The 24,492-nt window shown below is 54.4% G+C and overlaps 8 protein-coding genes and 1 non-coding gene across 9 annotated transcripts; 5 read left to right on the top strand and 4 right to left on the bottom strand.

Moving 5' to 3' along the window:
• Nucleotides 1-186: 186 nt before the first annotated feature.
• Nucleotides 187-281, top strand: EI97DRAFT_t95. Its single transcript has one exon. It is a non-coding gene; the product is annotated as a tRNA-Asn (tRNA).
• Nucleotides 282-548: 267 nt separating this feature from the next.
• EI97DRAFT_462986 (uncharacterized protein) lies at nucleotides 549-1,508 on the bottom strand (the record flags this gene model as incomplete). The annotated part of the gene is made up of 1 exon (XM_033801326.1): nucleotides 549-1,508. The coding sequence occupies one exon, from the start codon at nucleotides 1,506-1,508 to the stop codon at nucleotides 549-551; it is 960 nt and encodes a 319-aa protein (XP_033648816.1).
• A 935-nt stretch (nucleotides 1,509-2,443) lies between these two features.
• Nucleotides 2,444-5,618, bottom strand: EI97DRAFT_462985 (Pro-apoptotic serine protease NMA111; the record flags this gene model as incomplete). Its single annotated transcript, XM_033801325.1, has 3 exons — nucleotides 2,444-5,092; nucleotides 5,144-5,200; nucleotides 5,253-5,618. 3 exons carry the CDS (start codon nucleotides 5,616-5,618, stop codon nucleotides 2,444-2,446), a joined length of 3,072 nt encoding a protein of 1,023 aa, XP_033648815.1.
• Nucleotides 5,619-6,870: 1,252 nt separating this feature from the next.
• Nucleotides 6,871-8,007, top strand: EI97DRAFT_302562 (uncharacterized protein). Its single transcript, XM_033794541.1, has one exon. It carries the CDS (start codon nucleotides 6,940-6,942, stop codon nucleotides 7,555-7,557), a length of 618 nt encoding a protein of 205 aa, XP_033648814.1. The 5' UTR covers nucleotides 6,871-6,939; the 3' UTR covers nucleotides 7,558-8,007.
• Nucleotides 8,008-8,665: 658 nt separating this feature from the next.
• Nucleotides 8,666-9,205, top strand: EI97DRAFT_388256 (uncharacterized protein; the record flags this gene model as incomplete). Its single annotated transcript, XM_033796175.1, has 3 exons — nucleotides 8,666-8,725; nucleotides 8,779-8,835; nucleotides 8,894-9,205. 3 exons carry the CDS (start codon nucleotides 8,666-8,668, stop codon nucleotides 9,203-9,205), a joined length of 429 nt encoding a protein of 142 aa, XP_033648813.1.
• Nucleotides 9,206-10,915: 1,710 nt separating this feature from the next.
• EI97DRAFT_388264 (uncharacterized protein) lies at nucleotides 10,916-12,810 on the bottom strand (the record flags this gene model as incomplete). The annotated part of the gene is made up of 4 exons (XM_033796176.1): nucleotides 10,916-11,352; nucleotides 11,411-12,051; nucleotides 12,101-12,525; nucleotides 12,583-12,810. The coding sequence occupies 4 exons, from the start codon at nucleotides 12,808-12,810 to the stop codon at nucleotides 10,916-10,918; spliced, it is 1,731 nt and encodes a 576-aa protein (XP_033648812.1).
• A 1,702-nt stretch (nucleotides 12,811-14,512) lies between these two features.
• On the top strand, nucleotides 14,513-17,183 carry EI97DRAFT_302489 (uncharacterized protein). The gene is made up of 2 exons (XM_033794540.1): nucleotides 14,513-15,274; nucleotides 15,352-17,183. Exons 1-2 carry the CDS (start codon nucleotides 14,845-14,847, stop codon nucleotides 17,151-17,153), a joined length of 2,232 nt encoding a protein of 743 aa, XP_033648811.1. The 5' UTR covers nucleotides 14,513-14,844; the 3' UTR covers nucleotides 17,154-17,183.
• A 1,552-nt stretch (nucleotides 17,184-18,735) lies between these two features.
• EI97DRAFT_489307 (NAD-specific glutamate dehydrogenase-like protein) lies at nucleotides 18,736-22,205 on the top strand (the record flags this gene model as incomplete). Its single annotated transcript, XM_033802217.1, has 3 exons — nucleotides 18,736-19,274; nucleotides 19,336-22,036; nucleotides 22,101-22,205. The coding sequence occupies exons 1-3, from the start codon at nucleotides 18,928-18,930 to the stop codon at nucleotides 22,203-22,205; spliced, it is 3,153 nt and encodes a 1,050-aa protein (XP_033648810.1). The 5' UTR covers nucleotides 18,736-18,927.
• Nucleotides 22,206-23,868: 1,663 nt separating this feature from the next.
• EI97DRAFT_388266 (uncharacterized protein) lies at nucleotides 23,869-24,330 on the bottom strand (the record flags this gene model as incomplete). Its single annotated transcript, XM_033796177.1, has 2 exons — nucleotides 23,869-23,959; nucleotides 24,191-24,330. Coding segments are annotated over 2 exons (231 nt in total), but the record flags the coding sequence as incomplete, so codon positions are not given.
• Between the last annotated feature and the right edge of the window lie 162 nt (nucleotides 24,331-24,492).

Here is a 24,492-nt window from a genome sequence, read left to right as displayed (position 1 = left end):
TTCATTCGCGTTGAGCGTGTAGGCCCCCTGCTGCGCAGGGGGCATTTTCCGCAGGAAAATTCGATTATATAAGCGACCCGTCGGGGCCCGATTACCATCTGACACCTGTTGTGTTGGAGTCTGATACCTCATGATATGAACACATATAAGTTTGAAAAAACAAAGGTTTTCTAAATTAAATTCCTATCCTCCGTGGCGCAATTGGCTAGCGCGTCTGACTGTTATTCGACTTTCGGATCTCAAAAATCAGGAGGTTGGTGGTTCGAGCCCACCCGGGGGAGAAATTTACTTTTCTCTTTTTGCCAACTCTTTCTCCACTTCTCCTCTTCGTTTTGCATTTCGTTCTCGACACTATCCATTCAACAGTCGAAAAGAGGTCTGCATTCTTATTACACCGCGAAGCGCAAATCTGTCGTCATCTGCATTTTGACCGTATCCATGCGAATCCTCGGTTGCAAACCTGCCTTTCGTGAAAAGCTCTCAGCAAGAAATTGCAGAAGTCGTTTAGTCCTGAGTGCCCTGTCCCTCACTGCCCTAAATTGGTTCTATCACGGTCTCTCTATCCGATCCGCCTGTACTCTGCTCTCGGTCCAGTAGCGCTCCCGCTCCAGCAAGTACCCCAACCACACTCTCCCATATTCCTTGAAAAGAGTCCGCACCACAAAGACGGCATTCACAACGGCAGCCATGAGCGTCATGATCTGTCCAAAGTCGTCGATCTTGTGGTTCGTCTGCGGAATCATCAGGAGCAGGCAGCCCAGTGCGCCCACGCCCAAAAACGCCATGAAAAGAGCTCCGAAAAGAGGTCCGCAGATTCCGAGCAGCGCGAGAACGAAGACCGTAACATAATCCTTATAGTTCAGATGATCTAGTCCGGAGAAGTGGTGATTGGACACAAAGTACCAAGTGTCCCGTATCCCGTACGGTAAGATGAAGACGGCGAGTGGCAGAGCAGCAGGGCCCAATGCGGACAGAAGGGGCCAGGCCATGATCAATATAGACCAGCAGACCATGTCCTTGAAGCTGAGACATGGTCTCCATGCGTACAGAAGACTGGCTAGGAGCCAGAGATACGCGGCGAGGACGCAGATGAAACGGATTCGTGACTTGCGCAAAAGAACAAGGAGACAGGCGTTCATGGAGGTGGCCGTGAGGCACACATTCGTGCATGCCCATATGGCCGCTACGCCGGGCTTCGAAGGACCCTGGGAGTATGTAGAGGCGCAGAAGTCAGTCCGAGGTCCGGAGTACCGGCTCGACTTGTATATCAGCTGGCCAGCGGCGACGACGGGATAAAGGAGGAAAATGGCAAGGTCTTTGTCGATATTCCAGTACAGCGGGCCCTCCATGGGCGAGAAGTATTGTGCTGCGACACAGTATCCGGTTATGATCCATGCGACGAATGCGCCTGGGCCGTACATATCGTGGACTCCATCGTATATTCCTCGGAACGGCTGTTGCGCTGGCTCTGGAAGTTGATCGCTTGTGCTATCTCTGGTGATGTACATGGTGAGTGCGTATGGCTCCGGCGTGAGGTAGGTTTCCCTGGTAGAATATATGCCATATACCTGTTTTCTCGGATTTGACCGTCTTCCGCGAGACCACTGAAGCGTCCGAACCCAACTATGATTCCCGCAACACCACCTCTTAATAAACCAGTCAAGGCTAAGCTATTGTAGGAAAAGCAACGGCTGTGGTGATTTTCTCGAGTTACTGTCCTTCAACGTCGTTTAGTCCCCTTCCCCGTCTCTTGTTCATACAGAATGCTTCGCAAATATATCCCTCTGAAACCCCCGCGTTCTGTTCTCCCAGCTCTCTCCTCAATAGAAACGCGAGTCGACGCGTCTCAAAAACACTCGTTGCAGCTACTGTCCGGATACCTCGATATGGCACGAAAATAGCGTTCAAATGTTCCTCAGAGCCTTGTTGCCTCGACCCAACTACCGCCCGCACCGCACTGCGAACAACACCGGCAAAAATAGTCTTCAATCCCGGATGCCGTGGTTTAGAAGAGAGAAACTATGCGATGACGAGAGCAGTCCTTACTTAGAAGAAGAGTTGTACGCAGGGTGAATACACTACAGCACTGAGATATATCAGCGGAGGGACTCGATCGTGGTACAGCAGCTGCACAGCCTCAGCCTCACACAACTCAGCCCAACGCAGCGCCCTCGCTTCCAACTACCATAGTAACCGTCCAGCAAGATCCAGCTCGTGCAATTCGCCGACCATCGAAAGCGCGAACCATCTATTCAACACCACCGTACGCCATACAACAAACTCCCACCAAATAGGAGAGTATGCATTTCATTCGCTCCGCTGGCCAGTAACCCCCCTCTACATCCAAGGCTATGCGGATACATACACGCAAACATATAATACAATACACTCTATCCCTTCCCCATGCCCGCAAAAACGCAGCGTTGAACCCAACAGCCACCTCCTACTCCCCCCTTGGCTCCGGCTCCAAAGCACTCTCCACACTCCCATCGACCTCCATCTCCTCCACCATACCCCCATCCCTCGAACCCCCCTCATCACACTCATGAATAATCTTCCTCCACCCCAGCGGCTCCCCGGCATCCTTGACGAACTCAATCGTCGGGAAATAATGCTCGTTCTTCTTCATCGTGCAGACCCACGGCACATCGTCAAACGTCATGACCTTGAGGCGGAAGTACTCGTTATCCCCCACCTTCTTGACTTCCCTTAAAAAGGCGTCTAGATCGGGCGTGGGCACGTTATTCACATGAGTCAAGAAATTCGTGCTCGAGAGGCCGTACAGGTACGCCGGCGACCCGCGCGCGCGAGACGAGATGTAGACGTCGGAATGCACTTTGCTGATTTGCTGGCGGACGGCTTGGTGCGGTCTGTGGAGCGTGGCGCCGCAGTAGAGGACGACGCGGTCAGTTTCGAGGTCCTCGGTGGGGACCGTGGGGACTTTGAGCGTCATCTCCTGCTTTTTCCGCACGACGAGCGCGTCGAGATATTCGTTGTTGTACATGATGTCGAGGTCGGAGGAGCGGGTGATGAGTTTGCCGTTGAGCGTGAGGAGGATGTCTCCTTCCTCGATGCCTTGGTGGCCCGAGTCGACCTTGCGGACCATGAAGAGTTGATGTCGTTCTGGGTCTTCTTGTTCTGTCTTCGCAAGCCATTCTTCGCTAACTCCCATGATACGGGCATGGCTGATTTGCATGGGCTGGAACTCCACGTTAAGAATTCGCAGCTTAGGAGTCTTCCCGCTTTGGATCTGCTTAAGGACAGGAAGAACCATCTGCGCGTCGAGACCGAGGTGATACTCGACATCCTTACCGCTATGGGAGGTGCGCTCACCAAGATAGGATAGCCAGAGCGCCTGGACAGTTCCATCTTCAGCCATCAGGACACCGGAGGCGCTGTGGGAGGCTTGGTTGGTTTCTACTGTGATGGCGTCGAAGTTGATGGCCCGATACCTAGGTACCACCACACTTGCGGGGATGGCAACGGACGAGATATCCGTCACGACTGTCTTGGTGACGACTGGGCGGAAGTTCTGGTTCAGCCCAAAGAAGATGGTGTCGTCGCCCTTCCTGATAGGCTCTGTGGAGAATTTCGGGGTCTTGACCGGTGCGTTCACCAGCGAAGTGTCGTACTTGATGATGGCGTAGTTTTGAAGGGGATGCAGGAAGACAATCTTCGCATCAACGAAGATTGACTCGGCAATGACGAGGGATATATCGCACAGGTCATACGGGATGAGTGCTCGAGAGACCAGGACGAGACCTTGCTCGGCATCTACAACCAGACCATAGCCCTGCTTATGCGTCTTGGGGAAGCCATCGAGCTTCACCGGCATGGAGACGCTTACACGGACAAAGCTACGCACGATGTCGACAGCCTCCTGATACTTTGAGTTGATCTTCACAAAGTTCGCTCGTGCAGGAGTGGGTGGGAGTGCGGGAACGGCCTCGGCAAGCTTGCTGAAATCCCACAAGCCCGTGGTGTCGTTGCGTTTCGCGAGTCTCATCGTGGGGTGCCAGTGCCGATCGATAGCCGAGATGTAAATGCTGGATGAGTGGAGGTCCCTTAGGTGTTTATACTTGATGACTACTCGCTTCCTGTCGGGGATATTCCGCATCACCTCGATGAATGTGTCGAGGTCAGGGGTAGGCTGATTGTCCACCTCCTGAACAAGCCATCCGGATGAATATCCATCAGCGAAGCGGAACGAGCCAGCTGCTTCGCACACATAGACGCCCTTGGTCTTCAGTGAAATCGCGTAAAGCCGAGCTTGCTGGTAGGAGAGGTCGTGGAAGGAAGCGCCAGCAACTGAAACGAAGCGGTCGGGTGTGATGCTGTGCAGGTCGCCAACGTCCAATTCAATCTCAATATCCTCGCCAGCTCTTTGAATCAGCATGTTGACTTTCTTGCCAACGCTGTCGTCGAGAATAGAGTCCAACCGGATAAACTGAGTGAGGAGCTCGCCATTGACCTTGATGAGCAGATCACCCTCTTCGATCTTCTTGGACGCAGGCCCATCCGGCAGCACGACTTCGGCGACGAGCATACCGGTCTCCTTGGGAAAGTGTGTGCGCATCGCCTTCTCCCACTTGGGTGACAGACCCAGCCTCCGACACTCGTCGAACGGCTTCATCAGCCATTGAGTCTGGATCGTGCCTCTGGAGACGTGCTCGCCCTTCCGAATCAGCTCCAAGGCCCGGAGGGGTCGGTCAAGGGGCAGAAAATAATCCGTCGCTGCTCCATCTGCTCTACCTCCAGCCTGTAGTGCGACTGCAAATCCATCCTTATTCACGACAGGACTGCCAGAACTGCCTCCGCTGGCAGCCGCTGCAGCCTGTATGTAATTGGTGTTGAAATCGGAGTATCCCTCGCCGTATTCGGGAGCATTCCGATCCAAACGACTGATAACTCCAGACAGGATACTAAGTTTCTCTCCGGCGTCATTTCCCACTACTCGGATTTCCACACCCACTTTTGCTAGGTCTGGGCGCAGCTGGAGGGCGGATAACGGCATGTATTTGATCGCTTTGGGGTCGAAACGGAGGATACCGAAATCGTGAACGGGGTCGCGGTATACAGGCCAAACGTCGCACTAGACAGCCATGTCAGCAGCGGCCGCCATTGGAGGATCTCAGGAGCCTACCTCTTCATGATTGTCGAAAATGCAATAACCGATAAAGGGACCTGCGCCAACAACGTGCTATCCCTTGTCAGCAATCTCTCGTTCCCTTCGGGATAGATGCGGTGCGTACTCGATTTGTAAGGATGTAGCCCTGCTCTGCATCCACCACGAATCCAGTCGCCTCCGACGTGACAGCCGCATCGGTGTCGAACGAGCATGTCTGGCAGAAGTGTATCGACACGACGTTCTTGACCACATGTTCTATCGTCCTTTGCCACTCAGCCGTATCGTGAACTGCTCCGGCGATGTGTGTGGGGGGTAGCTCTTCGAGGCTGACTTCGGAAGCCGACGACGGCGGTTCGTCCATGCTCAGGGTGCCATTGCGGCCGTGTGGATCGGGTTGTGCCTTGATTTGCTTCATGGGCCGCTCGTTGGAGGGGGTGGGAGGATGTTTGCGCTTGGTGCGGGCTTCGGGTGTGTCGGCATGTTGATCCATGGAGGCGAAAGTACGTCTTGGGGCGCCGAAGTGAAGAGAATTACGCAGGGAAGGAGGAGTCGTGCGGCGGAAGACGGAGGGGTGGGGGAAGAATGGAGAAGGGAGAGAAGGTGTAGGTGACGGTGAAGGCGAGCGCAGCGAATAAAACTGACTGCTGAAACTTCTGAAGGCGAAATGGCCCCGAAGCATCGAGGTCGACAGTCAGCCTAGGGCGACCACCAATCACTTCAAGAATGACTGGTCCAACGCTGCGGAAATGCGCTGAGATCGCCAACTCTACCGCTCACAAACACCAGTGCGCGCGAAGCTCTGCTTGTTGATGATGCGCCTTTGCAAAGGAGCCCTGCCGAGCCCCGTCCGCGGCAACAGGGCGGGTTGGGTTCTTGGCTCCGCGCTAGTCACGGACATGTTCAAGGCTTTATTGCGACTTCATCACAATTGCAGAGTACAGTTAAGGAGAGTATAGGACTAGGACTAGGACTAGGATAGATAGATTAATGGATGGATAGATAACTAGTAGTTAGTTAGGCCTAGTAAGGTTATTCTATCTACTGTAGCACACCTCGTCTCCTGCCTTTTACTTTATGCCTATGCCTGCTCTGCAGCCAGGCAGGAAAGGGGGCTAGATGTAAGATCTATTGCAGCCTAAGTCGCGCGTAGGAGGGTGTAGTGAATGAAAGGGACTTTGCGTGCACGATACGAAGTGCACTTAGAAGCCTTACTTGTGTAGCGCTAACCTTGGAAGCTTGGGGATGTTTCAATAGCGTGGGGTGTTTTCTGGGTCCACAAGTACTTGCGACTGAACATCCGGCTGCAAATCCTCTGTAGGTGGAATTACCTACCCGGCACAAGCCAACTGGCTACGATTAAATAATGCGACAGGTAGAATTCTCTTCTTAAACATACTACTATACGTAGAGGCGCGCTACAAATCTAATTGCGGGACCTCCTATATTGCTGCGCCTGCTAGCTGTTTAAATTAGATATAGAAAACAGCAGTACAGAGGAAGTGCAGGGAGGTGTTTAGTCGAACCTATGTGAACAGAGGCTGTATCTACTCCTATGAGGTAGGGGGTGCGTAGGGTAGATACATCAATGGATGGCGTCTCGACCTGGCTCAATGCCCAAAACGGAACTTTTAATCATCGTCCATAGATGAAGTTTTCGATCCCCCTTATATTTACCACTGTCACTAACCCTGGCATAGCTAGACTATAGAGAAGCCCCGGGAACGTGCAACTCAGCGATCCTACCTAGACTACCCAGCCACACGCGATACCAAGCTAGCCTACTGCTTGAAGAATCCCATACGCACCCACGGATGCAGACGCGCATATGCACACATTGCAAAAAATGGCAAGGCAAACGAGTCGATGAACCGTCCGTTTCGCCCCTCGTCCCGCCTCACGATCAGACAAGGCTGTCAAATCCATCCAAGCCATCATCATTGCCACCATTGCCTTCTCCGCCCGCGTCGTCCCCGTCGTCGAGGACTTCCTTTTTGATTTCCGTAACCGGCTCGCCGTTGACGTCGTCCGCATCCGCGCCATTGAGACTAGCATCGACATTTACATTCACATTCGCAGTAGTGGTAGTAGTGCCCTTCTTCGGACGACCCCGTCCCCGCTTCTTCGTCGCAGAAGGAGACGCCGCGTCGTTCTCGTTGTCGTTATCGCCGTCACCCTCTTCGTCGCCAGCAGCGGCGGGTTTGGCCTTACGCTTGGGCGTGCGCGGGGTTTTGGGGGTTTTGGGGGTCTTCGGCGCCGCAGCAGTCTCGTTCCCACACCCAGTTGCAAGACCGGCGCCTCCCCCTTCTTCGCCCGCCTTTAGCAGCGCGAGGTCGTCCTTGAGCGAGACGCGCAGGCGCGAGATCATGAGTTTGCAGGCGACTTCGGTGCGGTTGGCGGGGCGGGGTGCGTCCTTGAAACGGGTTTGTTAGTGGTGTGCAAGTGGAGAGAGGATTGAGTAAATACGTACAGCGTAGTTCGGTTTCGCGCCGCTGGCTTCGAGGAGGCCGATCATGTAGCCGATCTTAACGAGCCTACGGTCAGCTTTTGTCGTTGAAATGAGAGAAATTGATTGAGTGGTACGTACACGCTCGCGGTCGGACAGCTCGACGCGTCGCTGGCCGCCCGTGGATGTCGATTCCTTTTTGACGACGGGGGCTGGTTTGGCGCCGCTTGCTTCGAGAAGGCCGAGGATGTAGAGGGCCTGTTTTTAAGGAGTGTAAATGAGTGCAGTGGATGTGGGAGGGATTGTGGGGTGGAGACGCACGCGCTCGCGGTCGGTCCAGCCGCTGCTGCTTTGGGCGGTTTCAGACATGGTGAGTTGGTGTGATGCTGGTGGGGTGAGATTGTGGTGCTGTGGATGGGTGGTTAGTGGGTTGTTGTGTTGGAGGATACTGGGTGATTGACTTATGGGGTTGAGGAGATGAAGCTGTGAGGATGGAGGAGGGAGGTGGGTGGGGAGGGAAGGTTAGAAGGCGTGCGGTGTTTAAGTATTGCCGTGTGGACAGTGGTGATGTTGCTTCACTCACTCACTTGCAGCACCTCGCAAGGAGGATGAGAGGTGATCACTGAGGTTGCCCGCCTTCACGACAGTGACATCGGTGTGATTAACACGTTGTCAAGAAAGAATTCATTTATCTCACCTTGATCACGGTTCATTCGTATCATTCATTCATCCCACACTGGAGTGAAGTGAGAACGGCAGTGATGGCACCGAGCGTTTGCCCATCACGTTTACCAAGATATTACCCTCTATTTCTCATTGCAAAACCCCCACTTTCTCTCTGCGTCCTAAAGAACGTGATTCCGTGACCGTTTGCTTCTGTTTACATCCAGCACGCCAGTCCCCGCACGCGCGCTTCCCCGGGAGCATATCTTCTAACCGCGCTGCCACTTCTCTCCTCTTCGACACAACACCAACCCAACCCACTCAACTCGATACACTCACAGCGCGTACTACCATCACTGTGACAACACGGTAAGTACTCTAGTGCACCTGTATAATGACTAAAGAGCCTAACTAACACTCTAGTTGCAATCATGTCTGACAACGAGAACGGCGGAGCCAAGGCCGGCAAGGGCTGGACGGACCGCGAGCGTGTAAGTCCAAAGCAATAACTCTTCCGTCACGTACTCAAAGCTAATCCACTCAGCTCGTGTATCTCGTCGCTCTCATGGAGAAGTCTGCCGTCGGCAAGTTGGACTTCAAGGTACGTTCTGGGCCGTCGAAACGTCTTGCACAAACACTGATTCGCATCATCAAACCAGTCTACTCCTCGTCCTCAGGGCCGCTCCGAGATCGCCTGTCAACGCATGATCGACCGTCTCAAGGTCACTCTCAAGGATGATTTAGAGAAGCTCAAGGCGGGTCAAGAGATTGACGCCGGCGACGCTGCTCCCAAGACGCCGAAGACTCCCAGCAAGCGTAAGACCAAGGCTGCTGCCGACGAAGGCGGTTCCCCGAAGAAGCGCGGCCGGAAGAACAAGGTTGCTGAAGCAGAAGATGGCCAGGGTGCTGACGGCGGGAACGCAGGTGATGGGATCAAGCAGGAGCTTGAGGATGGTCAGGACTATGTCTGAGTGCTAGTGCTCCTTGCAGGTATTTTCAGGGTGTATGAGAATTTTGATAGCAGTGGGGAAACCTGTCCTGGTTAGCTAGCTTGGTATAGCGTAGGGCTGGATGAATAAATATGATCGCTAATTTGCACGTTCCCGGGTTCCTCTACTGGTATAGCTATGCCAGGGTTACAGTATGAGGAGGATTGGAAACTTCATGGACGATAAGGTAGCGTTCGTTTGGCTATTGAGTGAACCCAGGACGCCATACTTGTATCTACGCACCCCTACCTCATGGGACTACTAAGCTATAGTCCCAGAGAACCTATTAAACCCTTCTCAAACCCTAGTAACGACGAATAGGGCTTCCTGAGTGCACTTCCCATCGTCCACGCAAAGTCCATTTTATTCACTCTACACTCCCACGCGCGCCTTGGGGTGCAATGGATTTCACACCCTATCTAGCCCCTCTGCCCGCTAGCTGTGGGCCAGGCATAGGCATACGGCAAAGGGCAGAAGAAGAAAGGCGTGCTACAGTAGATGGAATACCGGGCCCAACTGACCACCAGTCATCCCTCCATCCCTCCATCCATCCATACCCAGCCTGTACATCCTTCCTCAATAACACAGTACACACTTGTATGTATTATAGTCTATACTCTAAAGCTATAACTCCTATCTCGCATGCCCCTCTGTACTGCACTCACTGCTGCAGTATGTATACTGCAGTACCCTAGGTAGGCGTACACGGACACCCCGTACACTCCGTCCCGCACCACCTAGGTACCTCCCACACCAACACTCACCCCATCAAACACACCCAACATACTCAACAACCACCCAATCCACTCAATCATACACCAGCACATTCCTACCCTGTCATCGTATCCCCAAAAAATCCTCTACTCATTCACACGATCCCCAAACCCAAAAGACTCATCCCATTCGGGAGATTCATCATCAGCAATCGCAGCATACCCCAGGTATCCCATGCATGCAACTACGTCGGCCGCATATGTAGGTCTCCAGAGATACCTAGGCATCTTTTGTCTACCAATAGTGGCAGTCCATGATAATCCCGAGGTCGGACCTCGGACTGCCCTCCGAACGACTCACACAAGAGAGGGGATTGATGTCTGCCAGGCTATTTTAGCGGCAAGCCCCAAAATGTGGGGAAGGGTACGATTACCGGAGGGGGGCAGGGGAGGGGCTGGACCCGGAGTTGACAAGTCACAACAAAACACGGTCATGGTGGAGACGGTGAATCTGATCCGTGGGGAATTGGAATCCAGAGATGACGCGCAGTGTCAAAGACGCCCCAATTGCTGATCATAAGGTCGTGGCAGTTCACAATGATGGGAGTTGGAAAAACACATCCGATGCCAACAGAATTCAACATTGCATTGTTGTAACGAGTCCTTCATTCAGGCTCATCTGCTTAGACAGCTTCATGCAGCAGAAATAAGGCGACCACAGCCCCGGACACTTCGGCAGTAGATCCCTTGGCACCCGCAAACGGCATGCTCAGCTCTACACCGTCGACGAGTGGATCATGCCCCGAGACATCATCCGAAGAAAAGGGGGTATCCAAGCCATGCCAGCAAAGAGTGTGCCCATCCCAAACCCAAACCTGGTTGTCTATGTCTACCATAACGTGCCGAAACGGAAAAGACAGGAAAGTTGAAGAATCCCGGACGCCGAACCGATATGCACGCGAAAACCGAAGCCGCTGAATCACAAGTGAGCAGCGTTGACGCCGTGCACAAGACCATTAATCTTGGCAGCCACGCCGTTAACGCGACCGCTGGGGTGGCCGGAGGCATTGGCGAGAAGCTGCGACACCTCCTCCCTGAGGTGCTTATGTGCGTCAAACGGGTCGTACATGCGCTTCTTGATGTAGTCGTCCAGCTCTTCATCGGAGTACGCCCTGAGTTCGGTGGCGCGATCAACGCCATTCTTCTGCGCGGCCCGGATAACGCCGCGGGTCACGGTAACGGACACCTCACGGATGCGGTTGATTGCAGGATACAGCCAGCCATCCGCCTTCTCCTGCTCGTTGAGCGAGGTGGCCAGGGATTCGGCTGACGCATAGATCATATCCTGGGTGACGGACGTGGCCTTGGAGATGATGGCACCCAGACCAATGCCAGGGAACACGTACATGTTGTTACCTGTTCCACAGTCAGATTACATGCGTCGGACTCTGCACACTCGGGTCTGGGAGCTTACCTTGGCCCGGAGTAAGGAGCTTACCGCCGTACTCAATCGAATCCATCGGTGAACCCGAGGCGAAGAGGCAACGGCCTTCGGTGCTCCGGACCGCATCCTCAAAGGTGCACTCGGATGCGGTCAAGGGGTTGGACAGAGGGAAAATGATGGGCTTGTCATTCAGCTCGCCCATCCTCGTGAGGATCTGAGGAGTGAAGGCACCGCCACTGGTAGACAGCCCCATGAGAATCGTCGGTCTCACCAAATCGATGATACGCGCCAGAGACTGGTACTGGCGGCCCTTGTTGTCGTCGCGGGCAAAGTAGACCTTGTGCTCGGCGAGCCTGTCACCACGATCCTTGGTGACAAGGCCTTGCGAGTCGACGAACCAGAACTTGCGCTTGGCTTCCTCTTCCGTCAGACCCTCTTTTATAAAGTATTCGACTATCTGCTTGGCAACACCCACTCCGGCGCTGCCGGCTCCGTAGAAGACGGCCCTGTGGTCCTTGGCGGGGACGCCAGAATGGCGCACAGCGTTGATGATGCCAGCGGTGACGACGGCGCCCGTGCCTTGGACATCATCGTTAAACATGGTATAGGTGTCCTTGTATCTCGCGAGGGAGGGGAAGGGGTTCTTGAAGTCTTCGAACTGGATCACGATGCTGTCCCAGGTCAGAACGTGAGATGAACAAAGCAATGAGGGGTGCATACCCAGGCCACTTGTCCGTGAGAGCTTCCATGAGCTCATCGAGGAACTCGATTTCCTGCTCAGGAGACACCTTTGGTGTTCTGGAGCCAAAGTAGAGTGGGTCATTCCGCAGCTTCTCGTTGCTGGTGCCGAGGTCAATGGTCAGGGGGAGCGTCGCATCTGGCCTGATTCCTGCACATGCAGTGTACAGGGCCAGCTTGCCGACGGGAATTCCCATGCCATTCACGCCCAGGTCGCCCAGTCCGAGAATGCGTGAGCCATCTGTGAGGACGGTGATCTGGACCTGATGAGGCCAGTTGTCGAGGATTTCACGAATGTGGCCACGGTCGTGGTAGGAAAGGTACATGCCCTCGGGCTGGGTGAAGATCTCGTGCCATCGTTGGCAGGCCTCGCCGACGGTGGGGGTGTAGATGAGTGGAGTCAGTTGCTATGCCGCGGTTAGCTTCCGGTGGGGTGAGCCACACAGGCATGACTCAGGACGCACCTTGATGTTGTCGGCAAGCAGACGGTAAAAGAGATGGACGTTGGTGGCCTTGAGGTGGACCAGGTATTGGAACTTCTCCAGATTCGTGGGCTTCATCTTGAGGAGCTGAAGACATCTCCTGGCCTGGACCTCATGGCTCTCGGTGGTTGGGGGGGTCAAGCCGTAGGTTCTCAGGGCCTTGCGGACCTCTGGAGGATTTGAAGTGCAGTAATCACCGTTCCTAAACATGTTGTCAGGATCCGGCAGGAGGAGGGTGTCGGGAAGGCCAACTCACGTTGTGCTGAGTTGGCGGGAGCCCATTTCGGGTCTGGCAGGTAGGGTACTGTGAGGCATGCTGCCTGAGACTGTAGCCAATGTGCGGATGTTGGGAGAAGAAGAATAAAAAGGATGAAGCGGGGAGGTGTGGGAAATTGGAATCATGGACGAGCTTAGGAAGCGGAGGCCCCTTTTTAAAGGAATTAGTCGCGGCATTGACAGCCCAAACCAACGTCGTCAGGAGGAAGCACGCGACAGCGGCATATGAGAAAAAGGTGAAGGAGGAGCCAGGAGGAGGAGGTCGGGGCTGGAATTGGGTTGTTAGGGGCACTGGCTAACCTATAGGAAAGCGTCCAGAGTGATTAGGCGTCAATTGGCGGCGAGGAGTATCGAGGAGACGGCGTTGCTAGGAATGACTCTCATACGGATTGCGTTACAACAGAGAGGCATTTCGTGGTGAAGGGCAGGGGGCAGGGTTCATGGGGATGCACGGATCTCGGGCGCGCCTGCCCTGGTCCCTTAGCCCTTGCTAGCCCTGTTCGCCATGCGACTCCATCCCGCAACCGCAGCCGGGTGGCGCAGGGCAGCAGCCGGGACAATCAGGCCATGCCGGGCAGGGGGTGGTCGGGAGAAGTCGGAACAGAAAGGATAGCAGTAGACTACGGGTCGGCTCTGCCGTCGGGGTCATGGAGTGGTGGAGTGGATCCACTGCGCTGGCCTTCCCCGGATTTCCTCTGGACCGCATTTGTTACTCCGTCGATACTCAAGTCTTCGACAAACATGGACGCTGTGCTGGCTGAGCGTTGTTGACGTGGTTGCGAGACAGCTGCGGATAAGTTGAGGACAACCTTCCGAGACTTCCACGAGTGCCGGTCGCGACTCACCGAAAATGGGGAGCACAGACATTGTCGAGAGAGGCATTTTTGAACCTCAGCCTTGTCAGCAACGGCTGCTGTTTGGATAACGCTGATCCCCGAACGTTATTCCAGTATCGAGCCATGCCCTCAGCCGTTTGGGGTGGTGCCGTAATTAACAATCTCAAGCGCGCCTTTTGGGACCGACTTTCCTCGCCCTGTGTCTTTCAATGTTGGGCACATCCAACCAGTCTCAGGGGTCCGAAAGGGAGTCAACCCAACATGCTTTGGCAACGGTCACGATCCTTGGCGGACAGGTGCGCCGTCTTTTGCATACCACAGTCGATTCTGCTTCACTCCAGCTGTGCGACATGCACACCGACTTGCTCGCATCTTTTGCCCCTTCCGTCCCTCACACAATCTCCCGATTCGTTGGGTTTCCCACCGCGTCTCGCAGAGTTTCGGTGTGAGAAATCACAAATGCAGTGAACTGTGAATCCCAGCAGTGTTCATGGGCTCCGGGATATTAAACTTCGGACTCGAACGCTTCCAATCATCGAAGAGGGAATCGATTCTGGGGAGCCGATGAATGATGCTTCGAATCCGTTTCCATTCGGTCGACCTTTGGAACCCTCCCCCATCGCAAGCTCAGCTGTTTTGGGCTTTCCCCGCAGATTGCACCACCAAACGAGGCAACCACTGCATGGAAGCTTTTCTCACACGCAGGTGGTCTACCGATACTTTCGCCTGCCATGTGTACTCCGTACCGTTATTATTCCACTTCTTTAGGATACTGCTCTCGTGACATTGCTGTACCTAGGTAGTCAAGTCGCCGTGAATGGTGTCGCGGAAGCTGTCGTAGTGACTGTCTCTCCCGGTCAGGATGCTCTTGGTGTGTCTTTGGTGTTGTTGCGGTTGTTTGCTGTCAAGCTGTCGCCATGGAAGGCATGGAAGGCGCACCCCAGACTTCGGAGACGGAAGAACAATTTACCCCATGCAGCCCTATGACGTAGGCAGGAGCTCTCAATCTTGTCGTCACGATGAGATGGAGACATCTCCCTCCAGCCTTCAGAGGGCCAGCTTCGGACCGTGACCGACACCCTCCCATCTCCCCGTGGTCTCGGAATTGAGCGTCGGTTCGTTCCAATTCACCATGTCTTCGTTCTTCGGATTCCGCAAATCTCGCGGCCATGACGACGAGCACCGGCCGCTGCTCCCCCAGTACCGCGATGATACCGTTCTGCAGCGTGAGCTTCACCAGAAGCTGCACACCTATCAAATGCTCCGTGCCCTCTCCAAAGGCTTCATGCCGTCAACCGAACAGACCGTCGTCAGCCTCCGCAGTCTACTTGCCGCCGACATCTTGAACCCCGACAATCCCGACCTCAGCGATTCCGGCCGCTTGCTCGTCAAATACACGAAACAGTGGATCCATGACTTTATCGACCTCCTGCAGCATAAAAACGACGGAGATCAAATCCAAGACTTTATATGGTACTTGTCGAAATCCAGGGTATCCGTCGACACGGGTCACATTGCGCGTCGTGTATCCAACTCCAAGCGCAAAGCAGATGTCGCAGCGGGTACGTACTTGCTGATATCTTCGGGAGATTTCTTCACGCACATCGAGTGACCAAATCAAGTCGCTGACCTTCAGTAGCATATAGAAGTTTTCAGACAGTCGGCTCGTTGCTGCTCACGAATTCGGATTTCCGCAAGTTCCTTTCCGATCTCAACGTCGTCGGCCGCGAGGTGTTCAGAGACACGGCCTTCACACTATCAGAAGTCGCAAAGGAAGCCGGAGAGACCATTGAGCCCTCGCAAGCCGAACAGAAGATTCTCACGGAGCCTGGCACTGACGCCGACACAGGGCCTCCTCCAACAACTCAGGATCTCCAAGGCGACGTAGCCGAGGTTGCTGAGGTTGTGGGCTCCGGTGCGGCAAAGGTCGTACGTGAGGCGGAACATAGCCTGGAGGATAAGCTCAAGGGTGATGAAGGGGAATCCCTCCTGTGGCGTCTTAAGAGGACAGTAACCAACCTCCGCCAGAAGCGCGACTATTCCGAATCCGTGTCCACGTTAGCCAGCCTCCTACAACAATATGCCATAACATACTCGCGTGTCGCAGAAGATACTCTTCAGGCCGCTCGCGACGATGTTGAGCCTAATCGTGAAATGGAGAAGGCAGTGAAGAACTTCTGGCTGCTCGTGAGCTCGTTTGGTGATCCAGACGAGTGGAGGAGGCTTGAGGACCGTTTCCATGCTGTGTTGGAGCACTCCCGGAAGGATCCCGAATTTGAAGACCTGATCCGAGACATTGGAAACTCTCTGCAAAGGTTATTAACGGATCCCGGTTTCTTCGACAATGCAGATGAGAAATTCCAGGAACTTCGGAGGAAATCTCGTGGCGTAGGGACGGATTCTTCGCTCCGCGAGGACGTCGACAAGTTCTTCGAACAAGTGCAGCGAACTCTCCACGCTGTAGCTCGAGATGAGGACATTGCCCGGTTGGTCAAGACGACGACTCGAATCGTCAATATCCTGTCTCCCAAGCATGCATACACAAACAGCGAGCTGGTCACAGATGCGATCAACGTATTCGTGCCGCTTCTGATCAAGGCGATTCAGTACATACCGATCCCCCGTCTCGAAGTGTCGACCCCAGAGGTAGACCTTCTGCTCGAGAATCTCATCCTTGAGCCTGGCAAGACTGTGAACCAGACATCATTCCTTCCGTTCCGTTTCCGTGTTGAGACGTACAACGACTTTGAGATCCGCAAGGCGCGTTTCCGTGTGGCGTCCAAAGTGACGTCCAAGGTGACGATCAAAATGGATGGCCTCTCGCTCCGCGCCGATGAAGTGGGCTTCCTACTCCGCGCACACAGTGGGCTTCTGCGGCTAGCAGACGAAGGGATCGCGTCATTCCATCTGGATGAGCGTGGGATTGATGTCCACCTTGACGTCGAGATTGCCAAGGACCGATTGGAGCAGATGGTGACGTTGCGAGCGGTGCGGGTCCATGTTCACAAACTCACGTACACGCTCCGAAAATCGAAGCTCTCCTTCTTGGGCTGGATCCTGAAGCCCCTGCTCCGGCCCATTTTCCGCAAAGTCATGGAGAAGCAGCTGGCAAGCGGTATCGCCGACGCCATCCACGCAGCGAACCGAGAGTTGATTTTTGCACGAGAGAGATTGCGAGCCACGCGAATCTCGGACCCAGAAGACTTGCGCACCTTCTTCAAGGCGGTCCTCACGCGACTGACGCCTGCAGAAGATCCGGATCTATACACCAGAGTCGGGGTTGCGGCGCCCAGGAAGGGCGTCTTCAAGGGCAAGTATGCTCCTGGCAGTGTGGTGAAGCTGTGGGAAGAGGAGGCGCTGAGGGCTGGCGAGAGAGTGGACGATTGGGATGAGGGTGGATGGAGGAACAGCGTGTTTGAGCTTCATGCGGCGATGATGTAGGAGCGACCATGGGGTCTTCTCTCTTTGCACGGGGACGGATTGCAATGGCTGCGGGCAGTTTACTGTGACAGTAGCTGGTTCGCAGCAGAGTAGGATTGCCAATCTGGCTTCTCCTTTTCTGGCCACTTTTTGGAGTTTGCGATTGATTTGCGTTCAAGCACCAATATTTCGGTAAGAGCGGAGAAGTAGGTTGACACGGCACATACATACCCCTTTCTCTTTGCAGCGACTGGCAGGGAATTTGGACTTAGGTAAAAATGACGAAGTTTGTTGAGGGTTTTGTCTGGAGAGGTTCCATCCTGCATCGTCATGGAAGATTCAAGGCCAAGAGATGAAATCCAGCCGACGCTAACCGACTCGAGGCGCGGCTACGCTAGAGGCGATTGGGATGTCGGAATGTAGGTTTTAGCATTGGTGGAAGGCATGGAGGATGCTGGTAGGGGAAGGTCAGATGCAAGATGGCCAGCACGTGAGGGCAAGAAGCTTTCCATGTTGTCGCCGAGTTAGGCTACGGTAGGGAGGACTTGCGAGAGGTTGTTCGTTACGGGTAGGAAGTTCAGGGGGCTTTGAATGTTTTATTCGGGGCTCGAGCGTAAAAGAGAGCGAGAGTCAGAAGGGGTCATGTGGTGTGGAATTCGAGCTCGTGCAACAGGACCATGTTTGTTGGAAAGGGATGAGGCTATTCATCACTCATTGGTCTTCCATTGAGGGGCCAATTGGGTGGTACGTTTGTGACAATTGATACTGCAAATAACACCTCCCATACAAACGGGGCTGTCCATACGTGACAGGACAAGACCATTATGTGTATCCGCAGATTACAAACGGTACTCGGCCTGGAACGGTGAGGGAAAGGGTGAATGCATGGCGGACCGTTGGATCTACTCCTGCTACCCCTGGACACGTGCCCCGCAAAATCCCAACGCGCCAAGTTCGCTAGTCTCCATCGGGATCCACTGGTCTCCACTGGCCCCCGCGCGAAGCACCGAGAGCACCGCCGCTCAGCCGCTCGAAGCCGCCAAGCATCGTGAAGTGCGGCGTCGCGTGGTCGTCCAACAGCTCCAGCTTCCAGATGCCCTGCTGGCTGAGCGGCGCCCTGTCTGGAGCTGGAAATTGCAATACATGATGACTCCTCTAAGAAAAGGGGGAGGGCGGTCTGATGAACTACGACAACAATTCGCGCAGACAACAATGTGCGCTGGCCTGGCAAGGTCAGTTGATTGTACGGCTTTGCTCCAATGTCAACTCCATTGCTGGCTATTAGTCAAAGCCCGCCAGACCGCCCGCCCTGTCATGCACCAGTAACACAGTTCTAGTTCCATCCGATGCCTGGATGGGCTGTCCCTGGCACCCTTCTCCCAGATTTCCATAAAATGGCGCATCCGTCGCCCTTTCTCCTGTTGCTGTTGCTCACGTCTCACTCTACCTCTACCTCAGTCCCTCACCTCTTATCACCGACCTGCTACCCTCACATCGGCGCTTCAGATTGTGGCGTGCCACCGACACTGCTCTCGCCCTTGACTTTGAACCTCCTTCAGTAGAAGGCGGTGGAAAAGATCCAATTGGAAGCCCTCCCCTTATCCTTTTGTACCTGCTTCACCCTTCCCTGTTCTAGGTGCGTCATCATTCCGCTTTTCGACGCCGCGCATCTCCGAAGGACCGCGAGCCTCCCACGACCCTTCTTTCACTTCGTTTTACTTGCAAATTTCTAACCGTCGAATCTAGACACTCTTTTATTACAGCCTTGTAGTCACAATTCACCTGCATCCCCGCCATGTCGTCGACCCCGGTGTTCAACGATGGCATCATCAACCCTAACAAGCTCCTCCACCCCATTAGCCACGAGCCGCTGCAGCGACCCTCGCCTCTCCCTACACATCTGAGCGTCACCAGCACTTCGTCAGGCCACTCGTCGCCCCGAGTGCTCCCCGCCGAAGGCCTGGGCGGCTCCGGCTATGTCGCTCCCACATTCGAGGGCAAGGAGAAGCAGATGGAGAGCGTCATAGAATCCGTGCTGGAGAAGGCCTTCATACCAGAGGACGTCGTCCAGGGAGAGGTCGAATGGTTCTACGACCAGCTGGGCATCGATGATATGTACTTTGCGACCGAATCGGTGGAAGCGTAGGTGCACACCAAAGTCCAGTTCTGCATCCATCTTCACACGCATGCTAACCCTGCACAGTATCGCGAACCATATACATTCCCTCTACTCGGCCAAGGTGGCTGCCTACGCCCGCGATGACAAGCGCTTCGAGATTCGCCTGGACAAGGAGTCCTCGGACCATGCCGTCTACATCGATACCAGCAGGCCTGGCGTCTCGGTCATGAAGGGCCCTCAATACGAGAGCCGCATCGACGAGAAGTATCTCAACGTCACTAAGAACGGACAGGGCTACCGCGTCGAGAGTTTCCGATCCGAAAGCCCTTTGCCCAATAGCGAGGAGAAGCTGCGCTGTTACTTCGTGTATGAGTGCGATTTCGAGAATCCCAATCCAGATGCGAATGAGTGCGATATCGAGAAGATTGGAGACAAGCGCTTTTTGCTCAAGGCTACCAAGAATACAAAGGATATCTATCAGCATGTTCTATCGCTGGCCATGGAGCGGACCGGTCCCGTCATCGAGCCCTTCGACATCGAGGGCACGCGCGATAAGCGTTTGGTCATTGCCTATAAGCAGGGCTCGGCCATTGACTTCTTCAGCGCCCTCAGCGATCTGTATCACTACTACGGACTGACGACCACTAGAAAATACGTCGAGCAGTTTTCGAACGGATACACGACCATGTCGCTCTATCTCCGTGAGGCTCACGGCTTGGGAGGCAAATACCCGCCCATCGAGTCCTCCATCTACCAGATCATGAAGGAAGTCTCGCTCCTTTACTGCATTCCGCGGAATAAGTTCCAGACCCTGTTCGCTACCTCCAAGCTGAGCCTGCAGGAGAGCATCTACGCCCACTGCGTATGGGTTTTCATTTCGCATTTCCTCAACCGTCTGGGAAATGAGTACGCCGCTTTGGCATCGATCCTCGACCGGGAGAACAGTGCCCACGCAGAACTCCTCTCCAAATTGAAGAAGAGGCTGCGCACTGAGACCTACACGGCCGACTACATCATGGAGATCATCAACCAATACCCCGACCTGGTTCACAGCCTGTACCTGTCCTTTGCAGCCACGCACTACAAGCCGCTGCGTGGCGAGCAGGACGACTTCCTCCCCACGCTAAGCTACATCCGCTTCAAGACGGACAGGGTCCTCAGCGACGACGAGCTGAAGGAGGCCATCAACCGAGCCGTCATTAACGACCATCATGAGAAGGTCATGGATTACTTCCAGGTCTTCAACAAGCACGTTCTCAAGACCAACTTCTACACCCCCACCAAGGTCGCCCTCAGCTTCCGCTTCAATCCCAGCTTCTTGCCCTCGTCCGAATATCCCGATCCCCTCTACGGCATGTTCCTGGTCATTGGCTCCGAGTTCCGCGGCTTCCATCTCCGCTTCCGAGATATTGCTAGGGGCGGCATTCGCATCGTCAAGTCGAGGAACCAAGAAGCCTATGCCATCAACGCGCGCTCCATGTTCGACGAGAACTACAACTTGGCCAATACCCAGCAGCGCAAGAACAAGGATATCCCCGAAGGCGGCTCTAAAGGCGTCGTGCTTCTGGATTACCACCACCAGGATAAGGCAACGGTGGCGTTTGAGAAGTACATCGACAGCATCCTGGATCTGCTGCTTCCGCCCAGCAGCCCCGGCATCAAGGACCCCATCGTCGACCTGTACGGCAAGGAGGAGATTCTCTTCATGGGTCCCGATGAGAACACGGCGGGCCTCGTCGACTGGGCGACCGAGCATGCGCGGAGCAGAGGTGCGCCGTGGTGGAAGTCGTTCTTCACGGGAAAGAGCCCCAAGCTGGGCGGCATCCCCCACGACGTCTACGGTATGACGACTCAATCCGTGCGGCAGTATGTGCTCGGTATCTACCGCAAGTTGGGTCTCGACCCGAGCAAGGTCCGCAAGCTGCAGACAGGAGGTCCAGACGGCGATCTCGGCTCCAACGAGATCAAACTCAGCAACGAGAAGTACGTAGCTATTGTCGACGGCTCGGGCGTCCTGTACGACCCGCACGGCATCAACCGCGAGGAACTGGTTCGCCTCGCCACCGCCCGCAAGATGATCAACCACTTCGACGTCTCCAAGCTCTCCCCGGAAGGCTACCGCGTCTTGGTCGATGACACGAACGTCAAGCTGCCCTCCGGCGAACTCGTCTACAACGGGACCTCGTTCAGAAACACGTTCCACCTCCGCACCACCAATGAGTTTGACGTCTTCGTCCCGTGCGGCGGCCGCCCCGAATCCATCGACCTCACCAGCGTCAACAAGCTCATCGTCGATGGCAAATCCCGCATCCCCTACATTGTCGAAGGCGCCAACCTCTTCATCACGCAAGACGCAAAGCTGCGCCTCGAGAAGGCTGGCTGCATCCTCTACAAGGACGCGTCAGCCAACAAAGGCGGCGTCACCTCCTCGTCCCTCGAAGTCCTGGCCTCGCTCTCCTTCGACGACGCCGGATTCCTCTCCAACATGTGCATCCGGCCCGACGGCACGGCGCCCGATTTCTACAACGCCTACGTCCGCGAGGTGCAGTCCATCATCCAGGAGAACGCGCGGCTCGAGTTTGAGGCCATCTGGCGCGAGCACGAGGCGACGGGCCAGCCGAGGAGCGTGCTGAGCGACACGCTGAGCGTGGCGATTACGCGGCTGCAGGAGGAGCTGCAGAGCACGAATCTGTGGGATAACGTGGGCTTCCGGACGAGCGTGCTGCGCGAGGCGTTGCCGGCGACGCTGCAGCGGGAGATTGGGCTGGAGAGGATTGTGGAGAGGGTGAGTAGTGTTATTTTTGAAAAAATGGGAAAAGGGAAGCAGAAGCTGACTGTGTGTGACGCAGGTGCCGGATTCGTATCTCCGCGCAATCTTTGGCTCGTTCCTGGCCAGCCGCTTCGTGTACGAGTATGGCATTTCGGCGAGCCAGTTTTCGTTTTTCGATTTGTGAGTTCTCCCGCTTTTTCCCTCTCTGGTAGTCGTGCATGATGGATGCTAATGATGTGTACGTAGTATGAGCAAGCGCATGGCTAAACAGGCTGCGGCTTCGGCTGTGACGAATGGTGATGCTGCTGCGTGAAGCGGTGTATGTGCATGAGAGGGGTGGAGAGTAGAGGGTAATGGATCTCCGGCAATTGGGAAAATGGATTTGTGCGGGGATTTGGATACTTGGCCTCCTGAATTGAGAGAATAGGTGCATTCTGGGAATTGGATTGTGAATAAAGAAGTAATGATGGGCTTTTTCTGTCTCGGCATGGACTTGGTCTCCGAGACACGAAGTAAGACACACCTTTCGTGTGCAATATTGAGGGATATAGATTATTTCTGGGGAATGGGGATTGCATAGGTTCCTGAGTTTTGCCCTGGGAGAGTAGAAATGGAAAATCTATGTAAAGCTATGTGTTTATGAGAATACAGCGGGATGGTTGGGTTTGTCGTACTGATTTTGTGCGTGTGGATGAATATGTATATCTAGGATTGGGAAGGGAAAACAGGGGTGGAGGGGGAGCCGGGTAGAGAGTGGGAGAGCAAGAGAGAGAGAGAGAGATACCTAGCAGGAGAACCATGTATACATCGGAGCCAAATTTCCATGTTCCTTTCTTTTTGCTTTCCTTCCTCATGGCCAGGTACAAGAGTAGGGTAAGGTACTATTCGCGCAGGAGGAATCTTTCTCCTTTTTTTCCCCTTATTTTCTTTCTTCTATTATTGGCTTTTTTTTGCCTAACCTGTATGTAGTAAGTAAGTGCTATGATTATGTAGTTATGTGTCAGGAGAAGAGGGTCTGGTAGCTAGTAGCTAGTGGTTCTTGGTTTAGAGTGGTCCTTTTTGCTGGGTAGGAGGGAGAGGGGTCTGATAGAGAGTTGGGTATTGTGAAGGACGGGTTTGGGAGGACAGGTAGGTTGGGGAATATCGAGAGGGTTGGCTGGAGGAAAGTGCTTTGCTGTGCAGTTAATAGTATACTCGGTCGTAAGGAGAGCCGAACTCAAGCGGCCATTTTCAACCATGTCGAGTTATCGCAGGGGTGGTGCTGAGTGTGAGACGTCGTGGCCGTGGGTTGTTGATTCAACGCTATCACCCGCTAGCTGAGCATGAATGAGCGAGAGACACTAGCTCCCATAGCAATGCTACTCGAGAATATGAAAACCAAACCCATCGGAAACAATGTCGATATCACGGGAGAGATGGAAATAGGTGTGGTTTACCCTTCGCAGGTACCTAGGGAGTTACTCGCCCACCGCCCTCCCATACTAACCATACTAACCATACTACCCATAACCTATACCCAAGGGACATCGAAACCCGAATGAATATATGTACCAACCCCCTGGCGCCGATCCGGATAACGCCCGCATACATGCCTGCTAGAAGTTTGAATCGAAAGGAAGGAAAACTCCACCCGGCACCCCTCGTGAGATATCGAGAGAGAAACGCTCATCTCTCATCTCTCATCTCTTGTGCGAGTGCGAGGTCAAGTGCGAGGTCGATTTCGCTGTTCCAGAAGCCAACGTTTGAGAAGTCGATGCCCTACCCCTCCATTATTAGTATGCACATTCCGTAGTAAAAGGAGCTGGGGAGAGGAGGTAGGCGATGGGAAGGGAAGGAATAAGTAGGACTTACGTCGTCGCCGTCGCCTTTCCGTTCCCCTTGCCCTTGCCCTTGCCCTTGACATCGGTGTATGCCGCGTTCCACGTGTTTACGAGGGCTCTGGGTAGTGTAAGGTTAGCGTGTCTGGCTGGTTTATATGCCGTATCGTTGCCATGTCCAACCCCTGGCAGATCTCCCAACATCCCATTCTCTTCCCTTCTCCCTCTTTGCTCTATCAGCTATCCCCCCCGTCTTCCTTTTTCTTCTCCTCCTCCCCCCCTCCCTTCCTATCCTCCTCCTCCCCTTAAAGACAAGCACAAAAACGAAAAGAAATAAATAAATAAGACGAACCTCTGCGTCCAATCCGCATACTCCTCGCCGTCCATCTCCCTCACCCCGACGCGTGCCCCCTCTTTCGTGAGAACGATGTTCCTCCTCTGCATGCCGCGCACCCCCCGGCTGGCGAGTTGGTTCGTGTAGATGTAGATCTGCGGTGAGCCACGAGATTCGTTAGTAACCTGTGTAACTTGTGTATTTGGTTGTGGTTTTGGGATGGTTGATGGAGAGGAGATGGAGAGGAGATGGAGAGGAGATGGAGAGGAGATGGAGAGGAGATGGAGAGGAGATGGAGAGGAGATGGAGAGGAGATGGAG

Source organism: Westerdykella ornata (genome assembly GCF_010094085.1).
Source record: "Westerdykella ornata strain CBS 379.55 unplaced genomic scaffold EI97scaffold_71, whole genome shotgun sequence".
NCBI lineage: Eukaryota > Fungi > Ascomycota > Dothideomycetes > Pleosporales > Sporormiaceae > Westerdykella > Westerdykella ornata.
The sequence above is the reverse complement of the archived record's forward strand: the minus strand, read 5'-3'. Positions and strand labels throughout refer to the sequence as shown.